This window comes from Chionomys nivalis, chromosome 15, assembly GCF_950005125.1.
Source record: "Chionomys nivalis chromosome 15, mChiNiv1.1, whole genome shotgun sequence".
NCBI classification, from domain to species: domain Eukaryota; kingdom Metazoa; phylum Chordata; class Mammalia; order Rodentia; family Cricetidae; genus Chionomys; species Chionomys nivalis.
Window position 1 is genome coordinate 30273552 of NC_080100.1, and position 23645 is coordinate 30297196.

General features: G+C 39.7%; 1 protein-coding gene across 1 annotated transcript in view; it reads left to right on the forward strand.

The window, feature by feature from the left end:
- The window catches only part of Parp8 (poly(ADP-ribose) polymerase family member 8), a 161843-nt gene that overhangs the window by 82038 nt on the left and 56160 nt on the right, over window positions 1–23645 (forward strand). The window contains exons 4-8 of the mRNA XM_057789661.1: window positions 3126–3163; window positions 12924–13013; window positions 13465–13535; window positions 15626–15703; window positions 18386–18480. Of these exons, the coding sequence (XP_057645644.1) occupies window positions 3126–3163; window positions 12924–13013; window positions 13465–13535; window positions 15626–15703; window positions 18386–18480 (372 nt within the window). The remainder of the gene's footprint in view (window positions 1–3125; window positions 3164–12923; window positions 13014–13464; window positions 13536–15625; window positions 15704–18385; window positions 18481–23645) is intronic.

The window sequence follows — 23645 nt, forward strand, 5'->3', positions numbered from 1 at the left end:
TAGTGTTCATTTGTGTAGCACATCCCAACCCTCTTCCGAAAGCTACTTAAGCTTTGCTCTCTGCCCACCCCGCCCCCACCACCCTTTTTGACCCTACCCATTTAGAGCCTTGAGCTTAAACATCTAAGTCTGTCTGTACCGGATTGCATCCCTTCGTGTTCTGCAAGCCTCAGAGTGAGACTGATTAAGATTTTACAGGCCTGGCGATTTTCCTCTGCTGCTCACCCCCAAAACACGCTTTAGGTCAGGGAGTCAATGAATCATTTCGCAGGGCTCTTGTTTTCTGTTTGATTCTAGAAACATTAGGTATGGTCATGAACATGGGGCTCCATAAAGGAAAATTGTCAGAGTTAGCGTTGAGTTCGGATGATTGTGAAGTATTGATTGTATCTTTTTACCAATGCAGCTGAGTTCTCCAGAGCACATTTATTCATGCGAAATTCCTGTTAATTGTAGTGCTTGAGGCTCAGTGTGGTGATGCACACATGTAATCCTAGCATTCTGGAGATGGGGGCAAGTACAGGGGTCAGTGTCAAAAGTCTGACTGGGTTACATGATCATCTTTATAGACTAGCTTGAGTTTCCCGAGCTCTTGTCTCAATAAAACAAAAACAAACAAGCAAACAAACAAAAAAGCTAGAGTTTGGCTAAGATTGCTTTGTGACTGGTGGTGCCGCGGGGGCTTTCCACCAAACCATCACACAAGACCTGGAGGGCGTAGATGTGGATTCTCTTATTTTTCTACGAAGAGGCCGAAGCTAACTGTGTGTGTGACTTTTTCACTGTTTCTCAGCTAGTAAGTCTCCAAATTAACTCCAAGGCTTCTGTTAGTCTGTAGCAGACTCCCTGACTGGATGAAGACAAAAGAACAGATTAAGGCTTCATTTGACATTTTGACATTGATTTGAGTGAAAAATGAGGGTGGATACTGTTGTCTGAGAACATAGCATGTTGTAAATCGATTCAACTTGGAATGGTGTATAATCTTTGGCCAGGTGCCTGGCTTCTGTCATAAGGAACTGCCGGATAAGAAAGGGTGGGCTGCTCAACAAGAATTCTATTGCTATGTATAATTTTCCCATTGTATAAGCAAATGAATCATGAGAGAGTAAATTCACATTAAGTTATAGTGTTTAATTCCCCTCTCAAGGTTGAGGCACCGGTGACGTGGATATTTTGCCTCGTTGGCATTTGATTCCCAAAGCTGGGGTTTTGGTTGGGGTTGGTTCAGCATCAACTACTTGCTTGGGTCTTCTCAGTCCCTTTCTGCACAATACACCCCCTGAGAGTTGCTCTCAATTTACTGCTATGATAGGGTATAGAGTCCTATGTTGCTTTTTTTCTGTTTCTATCCTAAATATCGCCTGTGACTAGAGTAATTTTTTGAGATAATAGTTTTGCCTTCCAAAGTCACCACTGTGATCCTTACTGTATAGTTTTGTGCACTTGAGCACACACACAAACACACACATACATACACACACACACACAGTTATATCACACTCCTGTGATGACAGAATTGGAGACCCATTGGAAAACTGGTTTTCCATTGGTTGTATTGGTAGCATATGGAGCTGGGAACATTAAGATGGAGGGGTGACAAGTGTCACCCTGATGAGACAACATGAGTGAATAGTTCTGGGTCTTGAGTATGTGGTACATATGTGTTTCATGCATGACAAAATGACATAGAACGGCACATGTCTTAACTTCTATTTCTTGGTTTTGGTGTTCTGCTATATGTACATAAGTTGTAAGCAGTAGGGTAAATGTCATGGAGGCTATGTGAATCTTTGTACATTCTTTGCAGTCTTGGCTGAATTAGTATTATTTCCAAGTTAAAAAGTAAATGATTGAAGCCGGGCGGTGGTGGCGCACACCTTTAATCCCAGCACTCGGGAGGTAGAGGCAGGTGGATCTCTGGGAGTTTGAAGCCAGCCTGGTCTACAAGAGCTAGGTCCGGGACAGGCACCAAAGCTACAGAGAAACCCTGTCTTGAAAAACAAAAACAAAAACAAAAACAAAAAAACAAACAAACAAACAAAAAAAAGTAAATGATTGAACTTTTTACTGCCCAGGTTCTTTTTTACCATGTTCATTGCTTGGTGTTGTACCTCTCTGAATTAGCCATCCACGTTATCTCCTTTGATTGTTTTGCTTAAATATGATTTCACCTTAACATGTTTCATTTCTTGACTTAGTAATGAAACAGCAAATGTCTTTTATGAACAGTGACATACAATTTCTGTACTACGTCACTAACCCATTCAAACAACTAATGTATGAGTCTTGTTTATCATATGCTAAAACAGTTGATCATGCTATAGATATCAATGGTCATGGAGCTTGAATCTCCAGAGATGTTCAGTCTTGTTGACAGAGATAGAAAAATGAACAAATAGGTTATCTAAATTCCTATCATCTGAAATAGGTTTGTAGAAGCATCAGGGTCCCTGAGAAAGGATTTGAAAAATTGTTGACATTCAATCAAAACATTTTTTTCTGAAGCAATGCAGTTCTCAGAACTGAAAACATTTTGTTTGTTATATCTAATGGTTTTAAAGGCTGAATTAAGAGAAATCGCTTAGTTACCTGCATCCATCATTCATTAATTTTAAGTAAAATGACACTTTTTAAAAAACCACTGTGGAAAAGCAATATTGAAAACAGATGTTGGGCTTGGGAGTACAGCTGAGTGATAGAATGCCTATTGTATACAAGGTCACGAGTCCCATTCCCAGCCTCATCCACATGCAATTTAGACTCTTGAGTACCATCTCAGCAACAGTGCATCCTCTCTAACATAGCAAGAAGGCTCTGGGCAATCTGAACGATTGTGATGAGCCTTCGTGTATTGCTGAAATAAAAAGACCTGCCGATAAGCCGAGGGCAAAGTATCAGCTAGGAGAGGTATTATTTCAGGAAGGCTCAGGAAGACCTGCTGAAGTCCAGATTCACAGCCTCGCGTTTCCTTTGCCACTTTAAAATAAGCCTTCCGGTCTGCGTGCGCCTTGTGCTTACCCTTATACAAATAGATGGGCAACAGTGGGTTGGGCTTTTCTTGTGCAAGAGAATGGCTCTCTCCATAGTAACTTAAGCCGTTTCTTTTTTGTGTGTCTTTACAGTGTGTCCTACTCAGTCCACGTCTCAGAAGATTATCCAGGTAAGGCTTTCCTTCAAAGTTTTTATTAAGCACCTATGACTGTCTTCATCCTCTGGAGATTTGAGATATGTGTGCACGCAGGGAACCGTGACACTGTCAGAGGAGGCATAAAGACAGAGGAAGAATCCTCTTCACCGTGAGTTCCTCGGACAAAAATCAAATTCAGTACTCACTGCAAATGGACACAAAAATAATTAAGTTCTAAAGAAATGTGTGACAATATCTTCCAGCCAAACTATGAAGTGCTTATTTTTAAAAGTAAACTCACACGGGCTGGATGTGGTAGCACACATCTTTGATTCCAACACTTGGGAGGCAGAGGCAGGTGGATGTCTGAGTTCGAGGCCTGTTTGGTCTACAGAGTGAGTTCCCGAACAGCCAAGGCTACAGAGAAACCCTCTTGAAATAAACAAAAAATCTCACATGCACATATGTGCACACCCACAGAGAAATTACCAAAGAAATAACTGTTAGGTATGTTTTCTGTATGAAAACGCAGCTAGACCAATTTAGAGAATCTTTTATTACTTTGGAGTGGTGTAGGGTAGTAAACCAAATGGCCCCAATGCTTAGCTCCCTCTGGTGGCGAAGAGGTAGTATTTATGTATTTATGTATTTATCCCCTCCGTTGGAGTGGTGCTTGGAAATATAACTTGGTTTTGTGTAAGATATACCTATTTTACTTTGTGTGTATGAGTATTTTGCCTGTGGGCATGCATGTGCACCGTGTGTGTGCTTGTTAGAACCCCTGAAACTAACGTTACTATGGTTGTGTGCTGGGGATTGGGTGAACGGTCTCTGGAAGTACAGCCAGTGCTCTTTGCCATTGGGTCATTTCTCTAGTCCCCTAAAAATGTATTTTTACTTTTCTTTTCAGTTTTGGGATTGAACGCAGTCTTGTGCATGCTAGACCAGTGCTCTGCCACTGAGTTAAATGCCCAACCTGTCAAAATGGAAAGGAATTAAGTGTATGTGTATGGTTGTTTTTATCTGCATCCATATCTGAGCACCATGAGCCTGCAGTGCCCACAGATGCTGGAAGAAGGCGTCATTTTCCTTGGGACTGAGTTTTAGATGGTTGTGGGTAGCCATGCGGATGCTGGGTATTGAATCCGGGTCCTCTGGAAGAGCAACCAGCACTCATTACCACTCAGCCATCTCTCCAGCCCCTACAATTTGAAATTTTTTAATTTTAATATAAATTTTGTGTTTTATTTACAAAAGTCTCATCTTGGAGTTTATAGTAAATTTTTATTTCCCCAAGATAACAGAATTCAAATACATATTTAATTTAATTGATTAAAGTGGGTGTTATTTTGCTGAGGGAGAGACAGCTTTGCATATTCTGGTTTAAATGCTGAGGCTGAGGTTTGAATTGGCTGATGTGTCTGGTCCATCAAATACACCGCGCAGAATACAGGTACCAATTGCTTCCAGCTGTACAGTTGAATCTAATCCCAAATGCCATTGTGGGTGACAGGAAAAAAGTGGCAATCATTGTTAACTATTTCTCGGACCAGCAAACCTCTACTCCTACGCCTTTGGCCTGGTAAACCTCTCCGCTGATGTAATAATCCAAATTAGACCAAATGAAACCAAATTAGAAGAAGCCCAGGTTTAATAGATGTTAGCACTTCTGGGTGGCCCCTGGGAAAAACACGGAGAGGGGAATAGAGAACCAAAAGACCACAGAAAACCAGAGACCACGTTTTCATTCTCTGGGGGGGAGGGGGGGCAGTTTAAGTAGCCTGTGGGAGTGGTCTTGACCTTCCCTGGGGAAGGATCACCATTTGGTGGGCTTTCTTGACTCTCCCTGGGGAGGGGTTACCGTTTGGTGGGCTTTCTTGGAGGTGGAGTTTGGATTGAGGCAACTCCCAGGGGAGGTGACTTGAAATGGAGTTTCCCGCCCAACATTCCAAAATGGATGCCAGGAGCTGGGGTGAAGCCCCCAACTAGAAAACCATATTCATCCTTAAAGAAAATGTGCTGACAAAATTAAACCATGTTCTGTATGGACATGGCACTTGGTGACAATCTGCCTCTCACCTCTGGCAATTGTCACCTCTGAGGAAGTGCTGTACCTGCTTTTCTGGGGCCTCTGAGTGACCATTAGTGTGATAGTACTTTCCCTTTTATTAAGTTTGAATCCAGATTAACTTGAGGTTTGTTATTTACTATGTTTTGCTTTTCCAGACCGACAATATTGCATAAAATTATGTGTTTGTTTTTCTTCTAATAAACATTGCTCCCCCTACATTTCTGGAATGATTTTTGATATAGAAAAGTTGGCAGCTTTGCGTCAAAAGTAGCATGTTTCTACTTGTCAAAAAAAGCTTTTTTTTAATTTAATTTAATTTTTTTTTTTATTTACCATGTGGACTATTGAAGTTTCTGGGTTTTTACTTGGCCACTGCTGAGGAATCATGTCCTCCTTTAAGTAATTAGGTGCCATGCTATGACCCTAAGCTTCTCGATGTTACCTGCTGGAACTGCGTGCGTGTTGTTTTGTACTAGGTATTACAGACTACAAGATGCTAATGGAGCCGACTGGCTCTTTGAGCATTCATAGAGCTAGCAAGCAGGCCTGCTTGAGTCTGTCTTTTTAGATGTTGCTTAGGACCTTTGTGGTTTTCCTGCCATGATTCTGGATTTGTTTTATGTCAGTAATATTTTTTATTATATGTCCTTTCAAAAAGTTGCTATGTTGTTGAAATGTGTGTTTTGTTTCTTTTAAGAGAAAAGAATATTCCATTCTCATTGATGTAGCTGATATTTTGTTCTTCTCTTCCTACACTTTGGTTTATTTTACAGAACCTTTGCCTATGTTTTAAAAATTATTTCAAACAAATAGTTCCTTTTACTGTTTTTTAGTTGCTAAATTCAATAATCTTGGTACTATCTTCACTAATCCCTTCTGGCAAAGGCTATGGGTTTGAGAATGGTTTGACTCCAGGATGAGCTGATCATCTAATCTTGTTAGTATGGGGCTTTCTTTATTCTGCTTGTGTCCTCACTGTCCCCCTCAGTCAGGAGCAGTGTGCTGCACCCACTCACATCCCTAGGAACAGTTTTCAGTCTGCAGTGTTATTCCATTAACTCGTGCCATTGATTAACCCTCATTTCATAGTCTGTGTCTATGCAATGAAGCTTTGAAGTCTTTCATGGAATCGAGCACATGTAATGCCATAGATACAAGGTCACTCTTTAAAATCAAGTGAAAATGTGCAGTCATCTTCTGTCTTCCATGAGTCTTACCAAGATTTCATTTTTGGTAATGGATTTGAAATGGTATATGCATGGCAAATGACATTTGGTCTTTGCTAAGACCAAACTGCTCATCCGTTCTGCTCAGGTTTCCTCTCCTAAGTTAGGAGGCTTGGCCACTGTGACAATTGAACTCTCTCTTCTCCATTTCTCTGTTGCATCTAGAGGAGTGAGGTGGTAGTTGCTGGATTATTTGGTCCATGTGGCTCCCTAGCCCTGACTTACAAATGACATACTTGACCATCGTGTATAAATGTGAATCAGCAGTTTAAGTGAGAATTGAATTTGTAAGATTCAAGGAGACCCTTACGTGTAGTTATTTTTACAGCTAACAGGCATTTATATCTTGTAATATGCTACAGCTTTTGAGGGGCTATGGTTTCTATATTTAAAACACAACTCAGTGACAAACTATTGACTTTTTGATTCAGAAAAATTCAAGCTTTACCACTTAACAATTACTTAGTCAATTAATTACTAAAGTCATTTGAAAAAATTAATTTCCTTTAGTTTTCATTTCCTTGTTTTTCAAAGAGGATTATAATTGGTTTATTTGAAAAAATGTATGACAAAAATGACAATTTTAGAGATAATTCAGGGAAAATATCCAGATTATAATACAAAATCAGTAGAATTCTTATTATCATCAACACAATCCCCCTTTCTCTTAAGTAACAGTAAAAATGGATGGAATGATTTGACTTAAGCGACCCCGTACTTGGAACCGAGTAAAATCAGCAAGAGTTGCTTTTCTGCAGCTACACTTTCCCATCCCAATGGTCCATAGAAGCTATGGTAATGACGGCAGCGCCCTGCTGAAGGGAAACGGAAACACTCATATGGTTAACAGCTTAACATAGATCTCTGTATCCTCTACAAAGCATGAACTTAAGAGGCTGTCCCCATTGACGTAGACACTCTGCATATATGTTACAGTTGTGTGATTTGGTCCTTTTGTGGGCCTTCTAACAGCAGGAACAGGGACTGTCTCTGACTCTATTACTGGCTTTTGGAACCCTACTTCTCATATTGGGTTGCCTTGCACATCCTTAATACATGGACAGGTGCTTAGTCTTACTGCAACTTGATATGCCTTGTTTTATTGATACTCATAAGAGGCCTGTCCTTTTTTGGATGAAGATGGAAGAGTAGGGGACTGGGGAGTGGGAGGGAATGAGGGAGAGGACCTGGGAGGGGAGGATGGGGGTTGGTCTGCAGCGGAATGTAAAGTAAATAGATGAATTAAAAAAATAAAAAGAACCTTTATCCAAGGTTAAAGGAAAGAGGAAAACAAAACAAAGCCTAAACCTTCAAAGAAAATGAAAGCCAAGTGCAGCACTCACAGGAAGAGTCCAACGAGGGAATTCAAGATTCCGCACTCTTGTTCTGTTTCAAGGAGTCTGTCATTTTAAATGCAGCCCTTAGTCCTACTTATGTTTGACTTTTCCATCTCTAAACAAAGATGATGCTGTCACCCATGTGACATAGCTTAGGGAAGAAGCAGCCATTTAAACAACAAGAGTGATGATGGACAGATAGCACCATGCTTATCAGCACACTTCCTAATGTTATATCTAAGTCTGTGACTTAGGTTAAAAGGAATCTATAGTTGGTTGATCTCAATATCTATATCTATATCTATATATATATATATTTTGATTTTCGAGACAGGGTTTCTCTGTAGCTTTTTGGTTCCTGTCCTGGAACTAGCTCTTGTAGACCAGGCTGGCCTCGAACTCACAGAGATCCGCCTGCCTCTGCCTCCCGAGTGCTGGGATTAAAGGCGTGTGCCACCACCGCCCGGCTAATATCTGTATTTTTTAAAACTTTAAAAATATATGTCAGATACAGTTCAAACATGTTCAGATAGTATGTTGTGGTAGTTTGATGCATGCATACTTATTTATGTATATTTATATGGTGACATTTTGTTTATGATCTAACAAATAAAGCTTGCCTGAAGATCAGAATACAAAGCTAGCCATGCTAGTCATCCATACAGGCCAGGCAGTGGTGGCACACACTTTTAACCCTATCAGCCACACTAGTTAGCCATGGAGGTTAGGTGGTGGTGGTGATGCACACCTTTAATATAAGGTGGGATGAGACAGGAACTGGCTGTCTTTTCAGTCTGAAGATTTCATAGAAGTAAGAGCTCTCTGGTGGTTGGCTACTTTGCTTCTCTGATCTTTCAGTTTGAGCTCACTTCATTGCAGGGTTCCTCCCTTCCTTCCTCTTTTTCTTCCTTCCCTCTCTCCCTCTTTACCTCCTTCTCTGCCTCCTTCTTTTCTTCCTTTTTTTTTCTTTCTTTTTTAACGGCTGTGTAGAATTCAACTTCATACATATTTATGACAGTTTCCTCATTTATTCAGCTGTTGATGGATACTTACATTGTTTCCATATCTTGTTGAATAAATGCTTCAAGGTACAGGCGAATTCAGATTTTCTGATGTCGTCCCAGAAGCAGGTGGCTAAGCTCGATAATGTAGAAGGAGTGGACTGATGCAGCCAGTCAGAATTCTGATGAATTCTGAACAGACTGGTCTGAGTACAGGGACTGAGTCAGTAATTATGAACTTCTCAACAGAGAACATAATTCTTTCAAAGAAGAGTTACTGCTAGGCTTTTCTTAACTCCCCCAAAGGGATATTCTACACTTGAGGAGCTCTTTACTCTGCCTCTTTTCTGATCGTGAATTAAATATGACTTGCTTACTACGTCATAATAAAGAATTAACACTGAATGCTCTAAAACTCAAGATCATTCTGTTTGGAGTATACTGAATTAAAGCAGAATTTGAAAATGTGACAAATCCAAGCTCAAATGTGTAGAAAGTTTCGTAGAGATCCTTTGAAGGCGGCGGAGTCCTGCCCTCCATGTCACGCCACACACAGTCAACAGATTTAAGGTTTTGAATCAAATCTTACTGTCTTCTGGTACTTGAATTTGTTTTCAGTTTCTTAAAAAAGAATTAGAGACTAGATTTTATTTATTATGTAGTGGAAAGGTCCACTTCCACAGAGAATCCTTCCAGTTGGGTTTTTCATTGTATCCTTCCTTGTTTCCCTAGCCTAATGTCTTAATGGGTCAGCACCTGACACGAGTAAAACTGCTGTTCCGTGGCCTGTGGCTGACGTGATGCTCTCCGGTTTGTGGATTCTTTCGCTCTCCTTCTACCTGGTAGCCGTCACTTTCTTCTGTTGCTCTAATATTTCTTCCCTCCTTGCCTTTGTCTTTTTCTTAAATTGTGGAGACAGTCTCTCCCGTTGCTGAGGACGGCTTAGAATTTCTTATATTTCTGCCTCCGTCTCTCAAGTGCTGGGAGCATAGGCCTTTGCCACTGTCCTTACTCTTAAATGCTGTCTTATTAGTCCTTCTCTCCTCAGGCTGTGATGAGATCTAGTGCTCTGCTGTTTATGCGGGTGCTCTATCTCTGGCACGTTACGTAAACAGCCTCTCCTTCTCTGTTTATGAGGAAAACAGAATTAGTTTTATTAGGTAGCAAGTAGCTTCACATCGGAAAGACTGAATAAGTTGAAGAGAAAAGAAGCGTCTGCTCTGAAGTTGGCTGTTCTAGCCTTTGCCTATCACCCCAGTCCTTGGAGGGGGGTGCTCAGGCATGAAGGGCTCTTGGTTCTCTTGGACTATGCAGGGAGATTGTATCTGAAAGCAAAAACAGACACATCACCACCAAAAAATTTAAAGGTTTCAGTCATAATGGAGTTTACCTCCTATCCCTCCTCTTTTTAAACTCCTGATCTGAAAGCATGAAAGTACTGACAGAAGGAAATTCAGATAAATGGTCAATGTCTTGATGTAAAAACAATTGATTTGCAAACAGTCTGCTTTTTGGTCTGTGATGTGAAGCCGCGTCATAGACGTGACTACGTTGCATTGCCCCTAATGGTGCCTGAAAATTACAAACACCTAACTTGTGATTAGTGCTAATAAGGGTGATGAGGCAGACTTGCTTTGTTTCCACTCTCATACCACCCCCTCATCCCGCTTGATAACTTAATAAAGCCTCTTCGTCGCAGAGAGTCTTCTGTTGCTCAGTGGAATAACACACACACACACACACACACACATTTTACTTTAATTTTAACATTTAAAAATACTGCATTTGAAGGAGGGGGGAACCATAATGTCTTAAGTCTATCAATTGAAAGTCAGATTCTCACGGTACTGACACAATATTATTACAACCTGTCTCCATATTTTTTAAAGACAGATTTCTTTCAGTTATTGGAGCAGAAATTGATCTGTGTTTCTATTTATTGAGAGTGTTTTATTTTTAGCAAGCTAGCAGTAGTTGTGTTATAGGAAATTTGCCTTTAGATTATTTGTTCTCACTTCATGTTGTTTTCAGTTTATTTTTTGAGGCAGTCTCATGGCTTCCCTGGCTACCCTGGAACTCACTGTGCGCACCCAGTGTCTTAGTTAGGGTTTCCCCTGCTGGGAAGAGACACCATGACCATGGCAACTGTGGTAAAGGAAAATATTTAAGGGGGCTGGCTCAGAGTCTCAGATATTTAGTCTGTTATCGTCATAGTGGGACGTGGCAGTGTGCGAGCAGGCATGAGGCTGCAGAAGAGTTCTACATCCTGATCTGCAGGTAGCAGAGGGAGAGATGTGTCATCACACTGGGTGTAGCTTGAGCATATGAGATCTTAAAGCCCACCTCCACAGTGACACAGTTCCTCCAACAAGGCCACCTCCTAATAGTGCCACTCCCCGTGAGCTGAACATTCAAACATATGAGTCTACGGAGGCCATTCCTATACAAGCCACCACACCCAAACTCACAGAGATTGGCCTGCCTTTATTTCCTGAATGCTGATATTAAGAATATGTGCCACCACACCCTGCATATATGTGTGTGTGTGTGTGTGTGTGTACTGTGTATAGATGTATTTCTCTCTCTCTCTCTGTTTGTGTGTATGTATTATGTATAGATGTATTTCTCTCTCTCTTTCTGTGTGTGTGTGTGTGTGCGCCCCCATGTGCGCGCTGTGCATGTATGTGGAGGTCAGAGGACAACTTGTAGGAGTCAGTTCTCTGCTTCCAACATGGATGTCCTGGAGATTGACCCCAGGGCATCAGGCTTGGTGGCAAGTCTCATTCCCCACTGAGCCACCTTGAAGGTCTTTACTATGGGATGTTTGTTAGTGAGTTGGCAGTTTTCTAAATGCCCTTCAGTCATTAATGAGAAACACAGATAAACAGCTGGAGTGAGGTTTATATTATTATGAAATGACATTATTTGATCATACATAGAGGTCTATCTATTGGAGAAATTGGTAAGCTTTTATATTTTTTCTTGAGATAAAAATAGTGAACAAGAAATGTAAGGACTTAAAGTATAAATTATAATTCAGTGTATAGTTCATTTAGATAAAATTAATCTGTAAAAGAAATGACTCTGGTGAGACTCAGGGGCAGGTTACCTAACAGCAGTTCAGAGGGTGCAATTTTAGATAGGTTCTTCCCGTGTGTCAAGTTTGTGTTCTATTGCTGCAGTAAACAACAGCAACTCAGGGAGGAATAGGTTTATTTGACTTCCATGTCACACATCAGTCTGTCACTGAGGGGAGGCAAGGTAGAAACTCAAGCAGGAGCAGAGGCAGCAGGGCTTGTGGAAGGAAGCTGTTTACCGCATTGCTTTCCGTGACTTGCCCAGCCTGCTGTCTTATGTAACACAGGGCCTCCTGCCCGGAGGTAGTACTGCCCACACTAAACTGAGTCCCCCCCCCCCATAAATTATTCATCAAGAAAATGCCCACAGATATGTTCACAGATGAATCTAAGAAGTTCTTTAAATATGGTCCTCTCTTCCCACATGACTCTGACTTGTGTAAAGTTGACAAATCTAACCAGTACACTCAGTAAAGAAGGCCGGCCTCAGACTCAGTGATCTTCCTCTGTCAGCCTCACAAGTGTTGGGGTTGCAAGTGACTTGCCAGCATGTTTGGGTTTTGCAGTTTTTAAAAACTATCAAACGTCCCTTAGTTATCTTCTCAGCCGAGTACCCCACCTTTTGAAATGGATTGTTCTGAGCAGAGTGCTGTCCTGCGGCACGAGGCAAGCACCTGCATCCAAATGATTTGTTGCCTTAGGCTTTATTAGAAATGGATGAGGAACCAGGTCTGGTGGAGAGGCATCCTATAAACTTGACACTCAACAGACAGGCAGGAGGATGCTGAATTTGAAGGCTACATGGGGAACTCTATCCTTAACCCCTCTCTCTAATAAAAGGAAAGCATGGTTTTGAATACTTTTCATCTAAAATCTGTATTCTTGTGGGAAGCCGTGGACTCCTTTGAAAGGCTGTAACTTTGTGCTTAACTTACACATTAAGTTTGCTTCCTTTGTCTCTGAGTTAATGTGAGTAGCAGTATGTGTTATTCTGAGAACTGGATCAAAGTGAAGATACGTCTGTTGCTTTTATAGAGGATTTATACTCAATATACGGTGTCTTTTTCATATTTCTTTGCAGACAATACATATGTGTCAAGTTCAGAAAATGATGAGGACGTACTAGTTACTACAGACCCAATTCCTGTCATTTTCCATAGAATAGCAACAGGTAATTTAGTTTTTTATACTTGTTACTTTGATGCTCTTAATAGCAGTAGCAAACACAAGTATTTACCTCTCATAAGTCTGTTCATATAATTTTTATATCTGAAGGATGTTTGTTTTTTAGTAATGTTTATATGTATCATGTCAACATTACTCTTGAAAGTGTTTTTTCAATCACGGCACTGCAGACAAACTGAACACAGAAACCCTGGGGCACTGAGGCTGCCTTGAAATAAGCAAGAGTTGAAGAAATCTGTGCGCTTGCTCTTTAAGTTACTAGCATTTGTATGCACAATGAAAAATCAGAAGCACTTGCATGATCTGTCTTCAAAATATCTCTCAATTCTTCCACAAAACGGAAAAAAAGCCTACAACGGTTTTACCTAGGAACTCGTGAATGTTCGGCAAACAATATGCTGAAGTCCAAAGTAATTTAAAAAACCTCTTTCTTGCAGAATTAAGAAAAACAAATGATATTAACTGTTGTTTATCCATAAGATCCAAACTACAAAAGGAAAATGGGGAGGTATGTAAATTTCATTTCCTTTGACTTTTTATTTTGGCAGTGTTTGCAGTTTGCCAGGTGTTTGCATTTAGTGTCTTGTTTATGCTACAGTAACGTAGGGCGAATGAAAGGGAGACAACTTTTCGTATGGTGCTGACTGACCTAGAATTAACCCCACGGAAGAAGTTCCTGCTTTAAATTAATAGAAAATAATCTAAATAAAATATACATGCCACGTAATTCATTTTTTATTCTTTATATATAACAATGTAGTTGATAGAAAACACCCATATGCCTTGTATCACAAGTATACATGGCTATGAATAATTTTGATGAGATCTTTACAGTTATATGTGTAGAATGTCAGGTCTTTTAAGCCAAAGTAGTAGAGACACAAGGGTAGACATCATATTCCAGTGGTTTTATTTATTTTTTATTTATTTATTCATTGTTTTCAAAAATCCTCAAACAAGTTTGTCTCATATCCTTACTTTAAAAAATTTTTACTTTGATATGTAAATAGCTATCAGGACATTACATAGAGAAAGTACAATAGACAGCAGTGACTGGATTGAAAGTTATGCTTACCAGATTGGTAACTTCTCTAATTGCGATCAGAGATACTCTATCCAATAACCGATGGACTCAGAGGCAGAGATTCACAGCCAAGCACTCTGCTGAGTGTCTTCCAGAAGAAAGGGAGGAGGGATTGTACCCTCCAGGGAGGTGATGATGGGGGAACCCACAGAGACAGATGGCCTGAGCTCTCGGGAGCTCATGGACGCTGGACCAACATTCAGGGAACCTGCATGGGACCGACCCAGGCCCTCTGTATGTGTGATAATCATGTAGCTTGGTCTCTTAGTAAGGCTTCTAACAGTGAGAACAGAACCTCTCCCTGGTGCTTAGCTTAGTTTAGTAACCTGCTCCCCATGCTGGATTACCTGACCTGTCTATTACCTCGACCTAAGGGGAGGAGCTAGGTCCTGACTCAACTCTATGTGCCATGCTCTGAGCAGGCCCATGGGAGGCCTGTCCCTTTCTGAATGGAGATGGAGGAGGAGTGGATGGGATGGAGGTAAACTGGAAAGCAGAGGGGACAGGAGGAAAGGAAGAAGAGGAAACTGGTATGCAAAATAAATAAAAAAAAAATAGTTTAAGTAACAAAGAAAGTCATGGTTATAATATGACCCTTCCTTACTGTTAGTATTGCACCATTCTTTGAGATTCCCCCTTACATCCACTGTGAAAATTACATCTTGAAGAAAGCTCTCACTGACCAAAACCTGTTATAAAGTCACCTCATCCAAAGCCCCTCTTCTTGGTTATCATACTGGCTCAATAACTTGAAATTTAGGTCTTATTAGCAACGTGGATGAATAGAGATCTGAATCTGAAGGAAATGCTGCTTTGTTCCTCTTCTCAAAATTTTTCCTTAAAAACAAACAAGCCAACAAACAAATTTTGCTAATCATGACAGTGATTGAAATATCACCGTGGATTTTCATTGTGCTTCAGATAATATGACAGATGTTCGGCTCAGTTAATTAAAAACTCAGACATCGATTTAAAGTATATTAAATTAAACACCCTCGTGAAATTTGAATTTCCAAACAAATCATTTCAGTACGCTAGAAGTTCTCTTTGTATTATGATTCATATCCAGTTGCATGATTTGATTTTTCCCCCCACTATTTCAATCCAAGTTTCCTGTTTCATATTGTCGCTTTGTGTTGGCAGTGGAAGTGGAAACCATCTTGGATAAATAATGCTGACAAGCTTTTTAATAAGCATTGAATTAGTGTGAGCCTGTCAAGCATTCTATCAGAGAAAGCCTAGAGCGTAGCTGATTCTACAGAGCTTTTGATGTTCATTAAATGTGAAGCTGCAAATATTTACCTCCTTGGAAGCAAACTGCAGGAAGGTTCATTTTTAGTCAACTTCTCTTAGGGAGCTAAGTGCGTCTACAAAGTTAGCTCCCTTACCCACTTCTGTTTTGAATTTGTACCAACAGCTCACCACATAAACAACCCTGGTCTGCCAGGATGTGTCTGTTACCACTGTTTCCTGGTTTGCCTGACCACTGGAATTGTCTCTTTTTTCACTTGAAGGAGTCGCGGCAGAACAGCACGGTGGAGGAGGACTCCGAGGGCGACAATGACTCTGAAGAGTTTTATTACGGAGGGCAGGTGCGTTGTCTGGTCTTTCTTTTCACAGCTGTATGGTCCTGGTGGAAGGAGGCAGCCTAGCAGTTGCTCAGGCTGAAGTAAGCAAGGGGAAAACATGAATAGATTGTTTTCACTTTCTACACATTTTCAGAAATTAAGATTTCCTTTGCAGGTCTTTCTACTGCGATCACTCATTTGCTGTCTTAATTAACTATAGAGATTTTGCACTTTGATTTTGATTATCATTTGGGCTTTCACACTGTCTTCTTTATTACTAAATTTTTGGTTAGCATGCAAGAAAATAGGCTTTGCTGTGACATTTTCACACATCGATACCATTCTCCTCTGTTCCCATGCACCCTTTCTCCCCCTCTTTCTGATCTTCCTCCTTCAAATAGTTCCCCTTTGTTTTAACCATAGTCTGTATATTCCCTTGCTTTTTCTTATAACTGGAGGCTTTTCTGTGTCCTGCCTGGTCCAACAGCCACTTATAAAGTAATGACACGGAGACTTTATATTAACTATAATTGTTTGGTGTATAGCTCAGGTTTATTGCTAGCTAGCTCTTACATATAAGTTAACCGGTTTCTATTAATCTGTGCTTTGCCATGTGGCCTGTGGCTTACGGATAATGCTCTGGCATCTTACTCATCCAGCAGCTGCTGTTATCTCTCTTGACTCCTCTTTCTTTCTCCCTGTAATTAGTTTGGCTTTCCTGCCTAGCTACATTCTGCCTTACCATAGGTCAAAGCAGCTTTATTCGTCAACTAATAAAAGCAACACATTTGCAGCATACAGAAGAACATCCTGCATTTACCTTCTTGTTCCTCCTCCCTCTCTCTGGCCATCTTCCTATCCTCTTATAGTCACTTTAACCTATTTTTATTAATCTACATTCTATCACTTGGCATTATCTCTCTTCCATATTACTCCTCCTGTATCCTCTTCATGTCTCCTGCATCTCCTTCCCAGCATCCTCTCTGTTCCCAGAAGTTCCCTCTAACCTCTTTCTAGCTATTGGCAGTTCACCTTTTATAACATCAATCAGAGCAATACAATTTCACCCAGTGTACAAATATCCCATAACACATATATGTTAGATATATGTGTTATAAAAAGTCACAAGACTTTTCCTGAATAATGTTTAAAGTTAAAATCGAGCATTTGATTTTAGGATATGATCATATAGTATATTATTATGTTTCTATAACCTCTTTGATCAAATGCTATTGTAGTTTGTGTCCTGTGATGGAACCATAATATGATTAAGTAGATCTTTAAAGATAAATTTGTTATGGAAAAGAATTCATATGGCATATATTCAGAAAAAAATCAATACTTGCTAAATCAGACATGGACAAGGCAATCGAAATGTGGCCATAGTAAATTTGGCTTTCTTCCACGGAGTAACTTACTAGCTCCTGGGCACTAACCTAACTAGAGAGCACTGTATCTAGTATGCAAAAGAGTCCTTCCAGGTCTGGTTTTTTGTTTGCACTGTTCCTTCTTCCAGAGGGGAATTTGCTGTTTTTCTTCCAACTAGCTGTTCATTCTAAAAGGTTTCTAGACTATCTGCCAGTCATTCACTCCTTTCAAACATTTGTATTCTTTATAAAATGAATTTAGAAAATGAAAGGCAGATCACAAAAAAAGGTCCGAAGAAGAAAGGATGTATCTCCTGGGATGTAACAGTGCAGTGAAAGTACAAAGGAATAATCCAGTCCTCGGTTCCTGGCTATTGGAAGGCATTATGTATTGGAGTACTCCATCACACAGATGTATATTTGAAATACCCAATGCAAATAGAAACAGAAGACATAAGTCATACTGAGCAAAAATGAATGTCATATAAAGGATTGCTCCACAGCACAGTAAATAGACTAGACTAGGAGAAATGAAGAAAAAAAACTCTACAGTGTCAGTTGCAGGATATTCTAGTATGCCATAAACTTTTAAATGCACATTCTGGTGCTTAGGATTTCTTTTCAAGTTTGAACACCACCACAAGAGACAAAAGACTATATTTAATAAAAGTAAATTGAAGTAACAGATTAAGAAGGACATCACAGTTTGACAATAGATTTTTCAATTTGATGAATCACCTCTTACAGAGAACTGTAGAAGTTTAGAACTTTAGATCTATGCTTGGGTAAAAGAGTGTTCTGGTCAACCAACCATACTCTCTGGAGTTCTTATCCAAGATGTATATGTTGATCTATTGCTTACTACTTAACATATTTGAATAAGAGGGGAAATAAATACTGATTTGGCTCTTGGCACGTATACAAGGAACAAGAAAGTTGTGCAGAAATGAAGAAGAAAATGTTTGATTTCCTATTGAAATCAGCTTGAAAACTATCTATGTTAACAAATGGACTATATTTTTAATGCTATCATACATATGGACTGCTAAATAGGAAAGCATGCCATGCTCAGACTATGTATATATATTTGTATATTCATACACACAACACCTAATGTGTGTATATAAAATAAATGAGTAAAAGGGAGACTGTAATTACAGGGAGAATCTTCTTAAAGTTAATTTAGAAAAGTCTGATTCTAACTTTAAAACATAATGAATTGTCCTAGCCGTATGTGGGTGGGAGAACTCTGTGCCGATGCTGTCAGCTTACCTGTAAGGCCAGGAGGCTCCTGCACAGGTTGTCAGGTCTCTTAGTTCTGAATTTTCCTTTTTGGCAGGTGAACTATGATGGTGAACTCCATAAGCATCCTCAGCTGGAGGCTGATTTGTCAGCAGTGAGAGAGATCTATGGACCACATGCAGTTTCTCTCAGGTAAACAGCTTCAGTGTGTTACACTGTTTCATAACCCATTGGAATTTTCTGTTAGAGTAACTTCAAGGAAAATTCTTTTCTGTGATTGTATTTGGAAATGTTTGAGGGGTTGTATTGTGTCTCTCCTGGTGCAGAATGACAGCTTTCTGACTTTTTTGTTACAAATTATTTTAAAGTTAAATTAGTTCCTTAAAGAAATAATTCATTAAAAAAAAAAAAGAGAGAATATCCTTCACTTCAGACATAGAACTTGAAGGAATCCAAGTGAAACTGACCTGGAAGGTTTCTTCATGACAACTAGCTAGCACAGTGTCTGAAAGTATTATAAAAACTCTGCATGGGGAAAAGCAGTAAGTGATCCTACCAACAAGTAAAACTTAATTCTGAAGGAATTCCTACTGCCAGTAGCCTCTAAGTTACCCGCCCACTTGGGCGTGGTCTCTTATACTCTATATGTTGATGTAAAGCACACGTCAGGTCTCTTTTATCGCTGCAGGATTCAGTTACTCTTCTCCATTCTAGCAAAGGATTGTGATTTGTGGGTATACCTCTAAATAAATAACCTATTATACTCAAAAAAAAGAGAAATAATTCATTTTGAGAGTGAGTTTTAAGAAGTAGCAGTCTTTAAATGTATACTTATCTGTGTAAGGCAGCATACACTCCTGATTTCACAAGTGGTAAAGCTGAACTAGGAAGATTATCAGTCTGATGTCACGGGGCTCTGTATAGCAAGATCCTTTACCGAAAATAGAAAAAGTGCCATTATTGTTCACTATACTAAATGTTTCTGTAAATGAGGGCCATGTCATTGTAAACAGTGAAATTAAATAATGCAGAACTGTAGTACACAGGTTACATGCCCACTGAAGGAGGGGTGGGAAACCTAATACATAGTGTTTGAATGATAGTGTGCTTTTGTCTGTAATTAATACATAGTGTTTGAATGATAGTGTGCTTTTGTCTGTAATTAATACATATAGTTTGAATGATAGTGTGCTTTTGTCTGTAATTAATATCTGGTAATAAACTTTCTAGTTGCTTTTTATGACACTTAATGCTTTGGGAGACTCCCCTCCCTATGGTCTTTATCTGTTTAGTGTAAGATCTTGTTTGAGTCGTTATGCTGGCACCTAGAAGTCAGGGTGGCTTAGTTTAGAGTCTTTCTTTGCATATAGTGTAATCTTTGGGTCTTCATGGAATTTTAGGCTCCTTTTAACTGCCTGACCTCAATTCCAGCCCTACCTACCAAACACCCCAGCTGGACCAGGGGACCCAGTGCTTGCACAGGTTGCCTCTTGTCGAGGAGTCCTCCCTGTGTGCACCACTGTGAGGGTCAGCTGCTTAAGCTTTCAGATCTCAGCATAGACTGCTCAGCCTGCGTTCTCTGTACCCAGCACTATTACATTTCTGTGCTTTATTAATAATTTACCAACTAGACTGAGATTTGTGATAGTTGTGGCACCACCTTTTATTTGTGGTATTGCTTTGGTTTGTTTTTAAAATCATTGTTCTGGAACTCAACATCATATAGGTAGATGGCACAAATAGATTGCATGGTGGATTCCTGACTGTCTCCAGTGGCAGAGTCTGAAAAGGACACACTATCTGGCTGTCACTCTTCAGTGGACATACCCTGGTTCGAGAAGATGAACGAATATTTTTACTTTGGAAGTCTACACATCAATAATTTATGATTGCCAAATATTTCATTTCGATTTTGGAAATAACAGTTCACTGCCACCTCTAGCCTAGATAAGTGAGGATTGAGTCCCCAGAGCATCTCTCTCAATTTTGGAGGTGCATGAAGCTGACAATGGTGGGATTATACTCAGTAAATGAAGTTTTTACAGCTTTTCAAAATTTAGCTAAGAAGCTGTGATCATTCCACAGCTGGTCTCTTGTGTGATCCAGATGAAGTACTGTGGACATTCAGTGTTACATACTGTATCCATGAGGATGGTATAGGAGCCACGGCAAATTATCCAAAACTGTGGCTTCTTTTTTTCCTACAATAGTAGAACTTTTCTAGGAAACTTAAAACTTTAATTTTTTATTTAGCTATATATTTTTCTCCGTTCCCCTTCCTTTCTCTCCCCTCCCCTTCTACCCTCTCCCATGGTCCCCATGCTTCCAATTTACTCAGGAGATCTTGTCTTTTTCTACTTTTTGTGTCCATTAGATCCATGTATATCTCTCTTTGGGGCCTCTTTGTTGTCTAGATTCTCTGGGATTGTGAAATGTAGGCTGCTTTTTTTTTTCTTTATGTCTAAAAGCCACTTATGAGTGAGTACATATGGTATTTGTCTTTCTGGGTCTGGGTTACCTCACTCAATATGATGTTTTCTAGATCCATCCATTTCCCCACAAATTTCAAGATTTCATCATTTTTTCTGCTGTGTAGTACTCCATTGTGTAAATGAACCATATTTTCCTTATACATTCTTCAGTCAAGGGGCATTTAGGTTGTTTCCAGGTTCTAGTTATGACAAATAATGCTGCTATGAACATAGTTGAGCACATGTCCTTGTGGTACCATTGAGCATCTTTTGGATATATACCCAGAAGTGGTGTTGATGGGTCTTGAGGTAGGTTGTTTTCTAATTTTCTGAGAAATCACCACACTGACATCCAAAGGGGCTGTGCCAGCTTGCATTCCCACCAGCAATGCAGAAGTGTTCCATTTTCCCTACAACCTCTCTAGCATAAGTTGTCACCAGTGGTTTTGGTCTTGGCCATTCTTACAGGTGTAAGATAGAATCTCAGATTTGTTTTGATTTGTACTTCTCTCATGGCTAAGGATTAAAATTTCAATTTTGAATGCAATAATCTTCCTACTAAAAGAAGGCTATGAAATATAAATGTGATTGAACCTGGAATTCAACTTCCCATCCTCCCATTAAAGCGCATACTGTTGCTTAGAGGATTGCTTTAGTTGATGTTTTTTATATTTAAGTTTTTTTCTAAAACACATTCCCATATTTTCTTAGCTATCCTAAGACTATGAAAATTTTGTTTCCTCACCAAGTATTTATAAGTATGGTTTGGCAAGTCTGGTGATCCCTATTAGTATTCTATTAATATCATGGTATTGACAGTTATGATGTGCTTCAACGACATAAAAGTGCTTGGAGTTCCAACCAAATGAAATACCTAAAAGTCATAAATGACTTGAATTTTTTCTCCTTGCCTATTTCCCTTACAACAGTTTTGATCCCACTTAAATCTCAATATAAGCTGTAGTCGTGCCTTGTCCAGATTTTATTCCTAGCTATAGAAGATGGTTGCTGAACAAATGATCTCTAGAAGTTTCTTGACATGAAGTAGACCACAGCAAAATTTGTTCAATTTACTTTAAATAGATAAAATGAATTTACAGCTTAGCCCAGTCTTCTGGCCCCAGACACACTGGGAAATGGGTAACTACCCATTAGGTAGAAGGCCTTGGAATCTTCCTCGCAGAGTTCCAGGTCTATTGAAACCAGAATGTTCTAATTAACTGTTCTTTCACTTAATTGAGGCTTATAAGAAACTTAATGGGGTTTGAAGAGCAAAAGCACCTTAATATGCACAATAGGCTATTTGGTGTCATTTTTTTTTCTTTTTTATGTGACACCTAATGAGAAAGGCAGCTAACCACATCTGAGTTCTTTATAAGAGATAGAAATAGCTGATTGCCTCGGCAGAAGCAAATCCCTTTTAAATGCAGGCTAAATGTAGATATGGAAAAAGTAATTGGTAATAGATTACTAAAATTGATAATGAAAGCTCGATCCGTCCTTACATAAGAAACAAAACAGTGGCTGTATGGAACCATGCACATAAGGGTTGAGGATGATTTTGACGCAGAATCTTGTGAATGGGAGGTGAGTTAGATCCTATAGGATAAATATCTGCTGTTTGGGGTAAATGTGCTTCATCTTGAATCATATAGCAATGTGCACATGTGCGTGTTTCTCTTGTAAATGCAGTCCTTTAGCTGTGTGTTCATAAACTAGTCATTTGGAAACAATCTGAGTTAAGGAATTTTAGAAACGGAAAGAAATTTTCATTCCCCTGGAAAGAGATGGATTCGGTAGTCACCTTGTGAAATGTCAAACTTCTATCTTAGATACCTGATCTTTCGTTTATGATGACATTTTTCATTTTTAAAATACTGGCATTGTTGGAGCTAAGGCATGATGCGGCAGGATGCTCCCAGGTTCGTGGGAGTGGCGTGTTTTCATTGCCTTTACTGATGGATGGCTGGGATTAGTCTTTCTGATTTGACGTTTGGAGAACAAGAGTATTCTGAAGATCTGATACTTGGAGAACAAATGCATATCACTAGATTGATAACCATGAGGCCAGTACCTCCTAAGAGAAAATAAAAAACAAAAAATAAACATAAAGCAAAGGGAGAAAAAACCTTAGGTATAACTCAGGTCATCTACGTCCATTCTTCTGAAACTATAACTTTCCATTTACACCATTCCTAGGAAGTGCTGCCTTCTCCTCGTTTCTCCCTGTCCTGTCATGGCATTGTGTTCTCTTTGCCTGGCCCTTTTGGTACTTGGTATAGACATACAACAATCCTGGCCAGTGAATTATGTACATACGTGCTGGAGAGTGTGTCTCTAGTCCTGTGCCTTCTGCATTCTGTCCCCCTTGGCACCACAGTCATGACCATGACCAGCCCCCATTCCCTCGGTCCGTTGTAGGGTGAAGTACAAACCGTTAGTGTTGAGCCATTGAGATCTTGAGGATGCTTCTTCACCACACAAGGGAGCCTACACAGAATTCTGTTATTCATCAAAGGAAGATATTGACCTGCAGGTGTGTAGTATCCTATCTAGCATAGTGATTCTCAACAGTCTCTCTGAGTTGAGGGTATTAAAAAAATTCTGTAAGTCAAAATCAGGGAAGCCTTGAGAGGACATACACAGTACAAAGTAACTAAAAGGGGAAGGGTCTTCCAGTCACACAAATGTAATTGAGATGTAAGCTTCAATCTATCAGATTCTGCATGTTCATCTCTGCTCCCAAAGCCTGGACTTTGTTCAGGCAAAAGCAACGGTTTTTAAGCTGTCCGTAAAGCCACAGCAGCTTTCTGTTCTAGTCCTCTTCTGCACTATTGTTTGGTCTCACAAAAGATTGCATTGCCTTCTCGTCTGCATCTAAAGTCT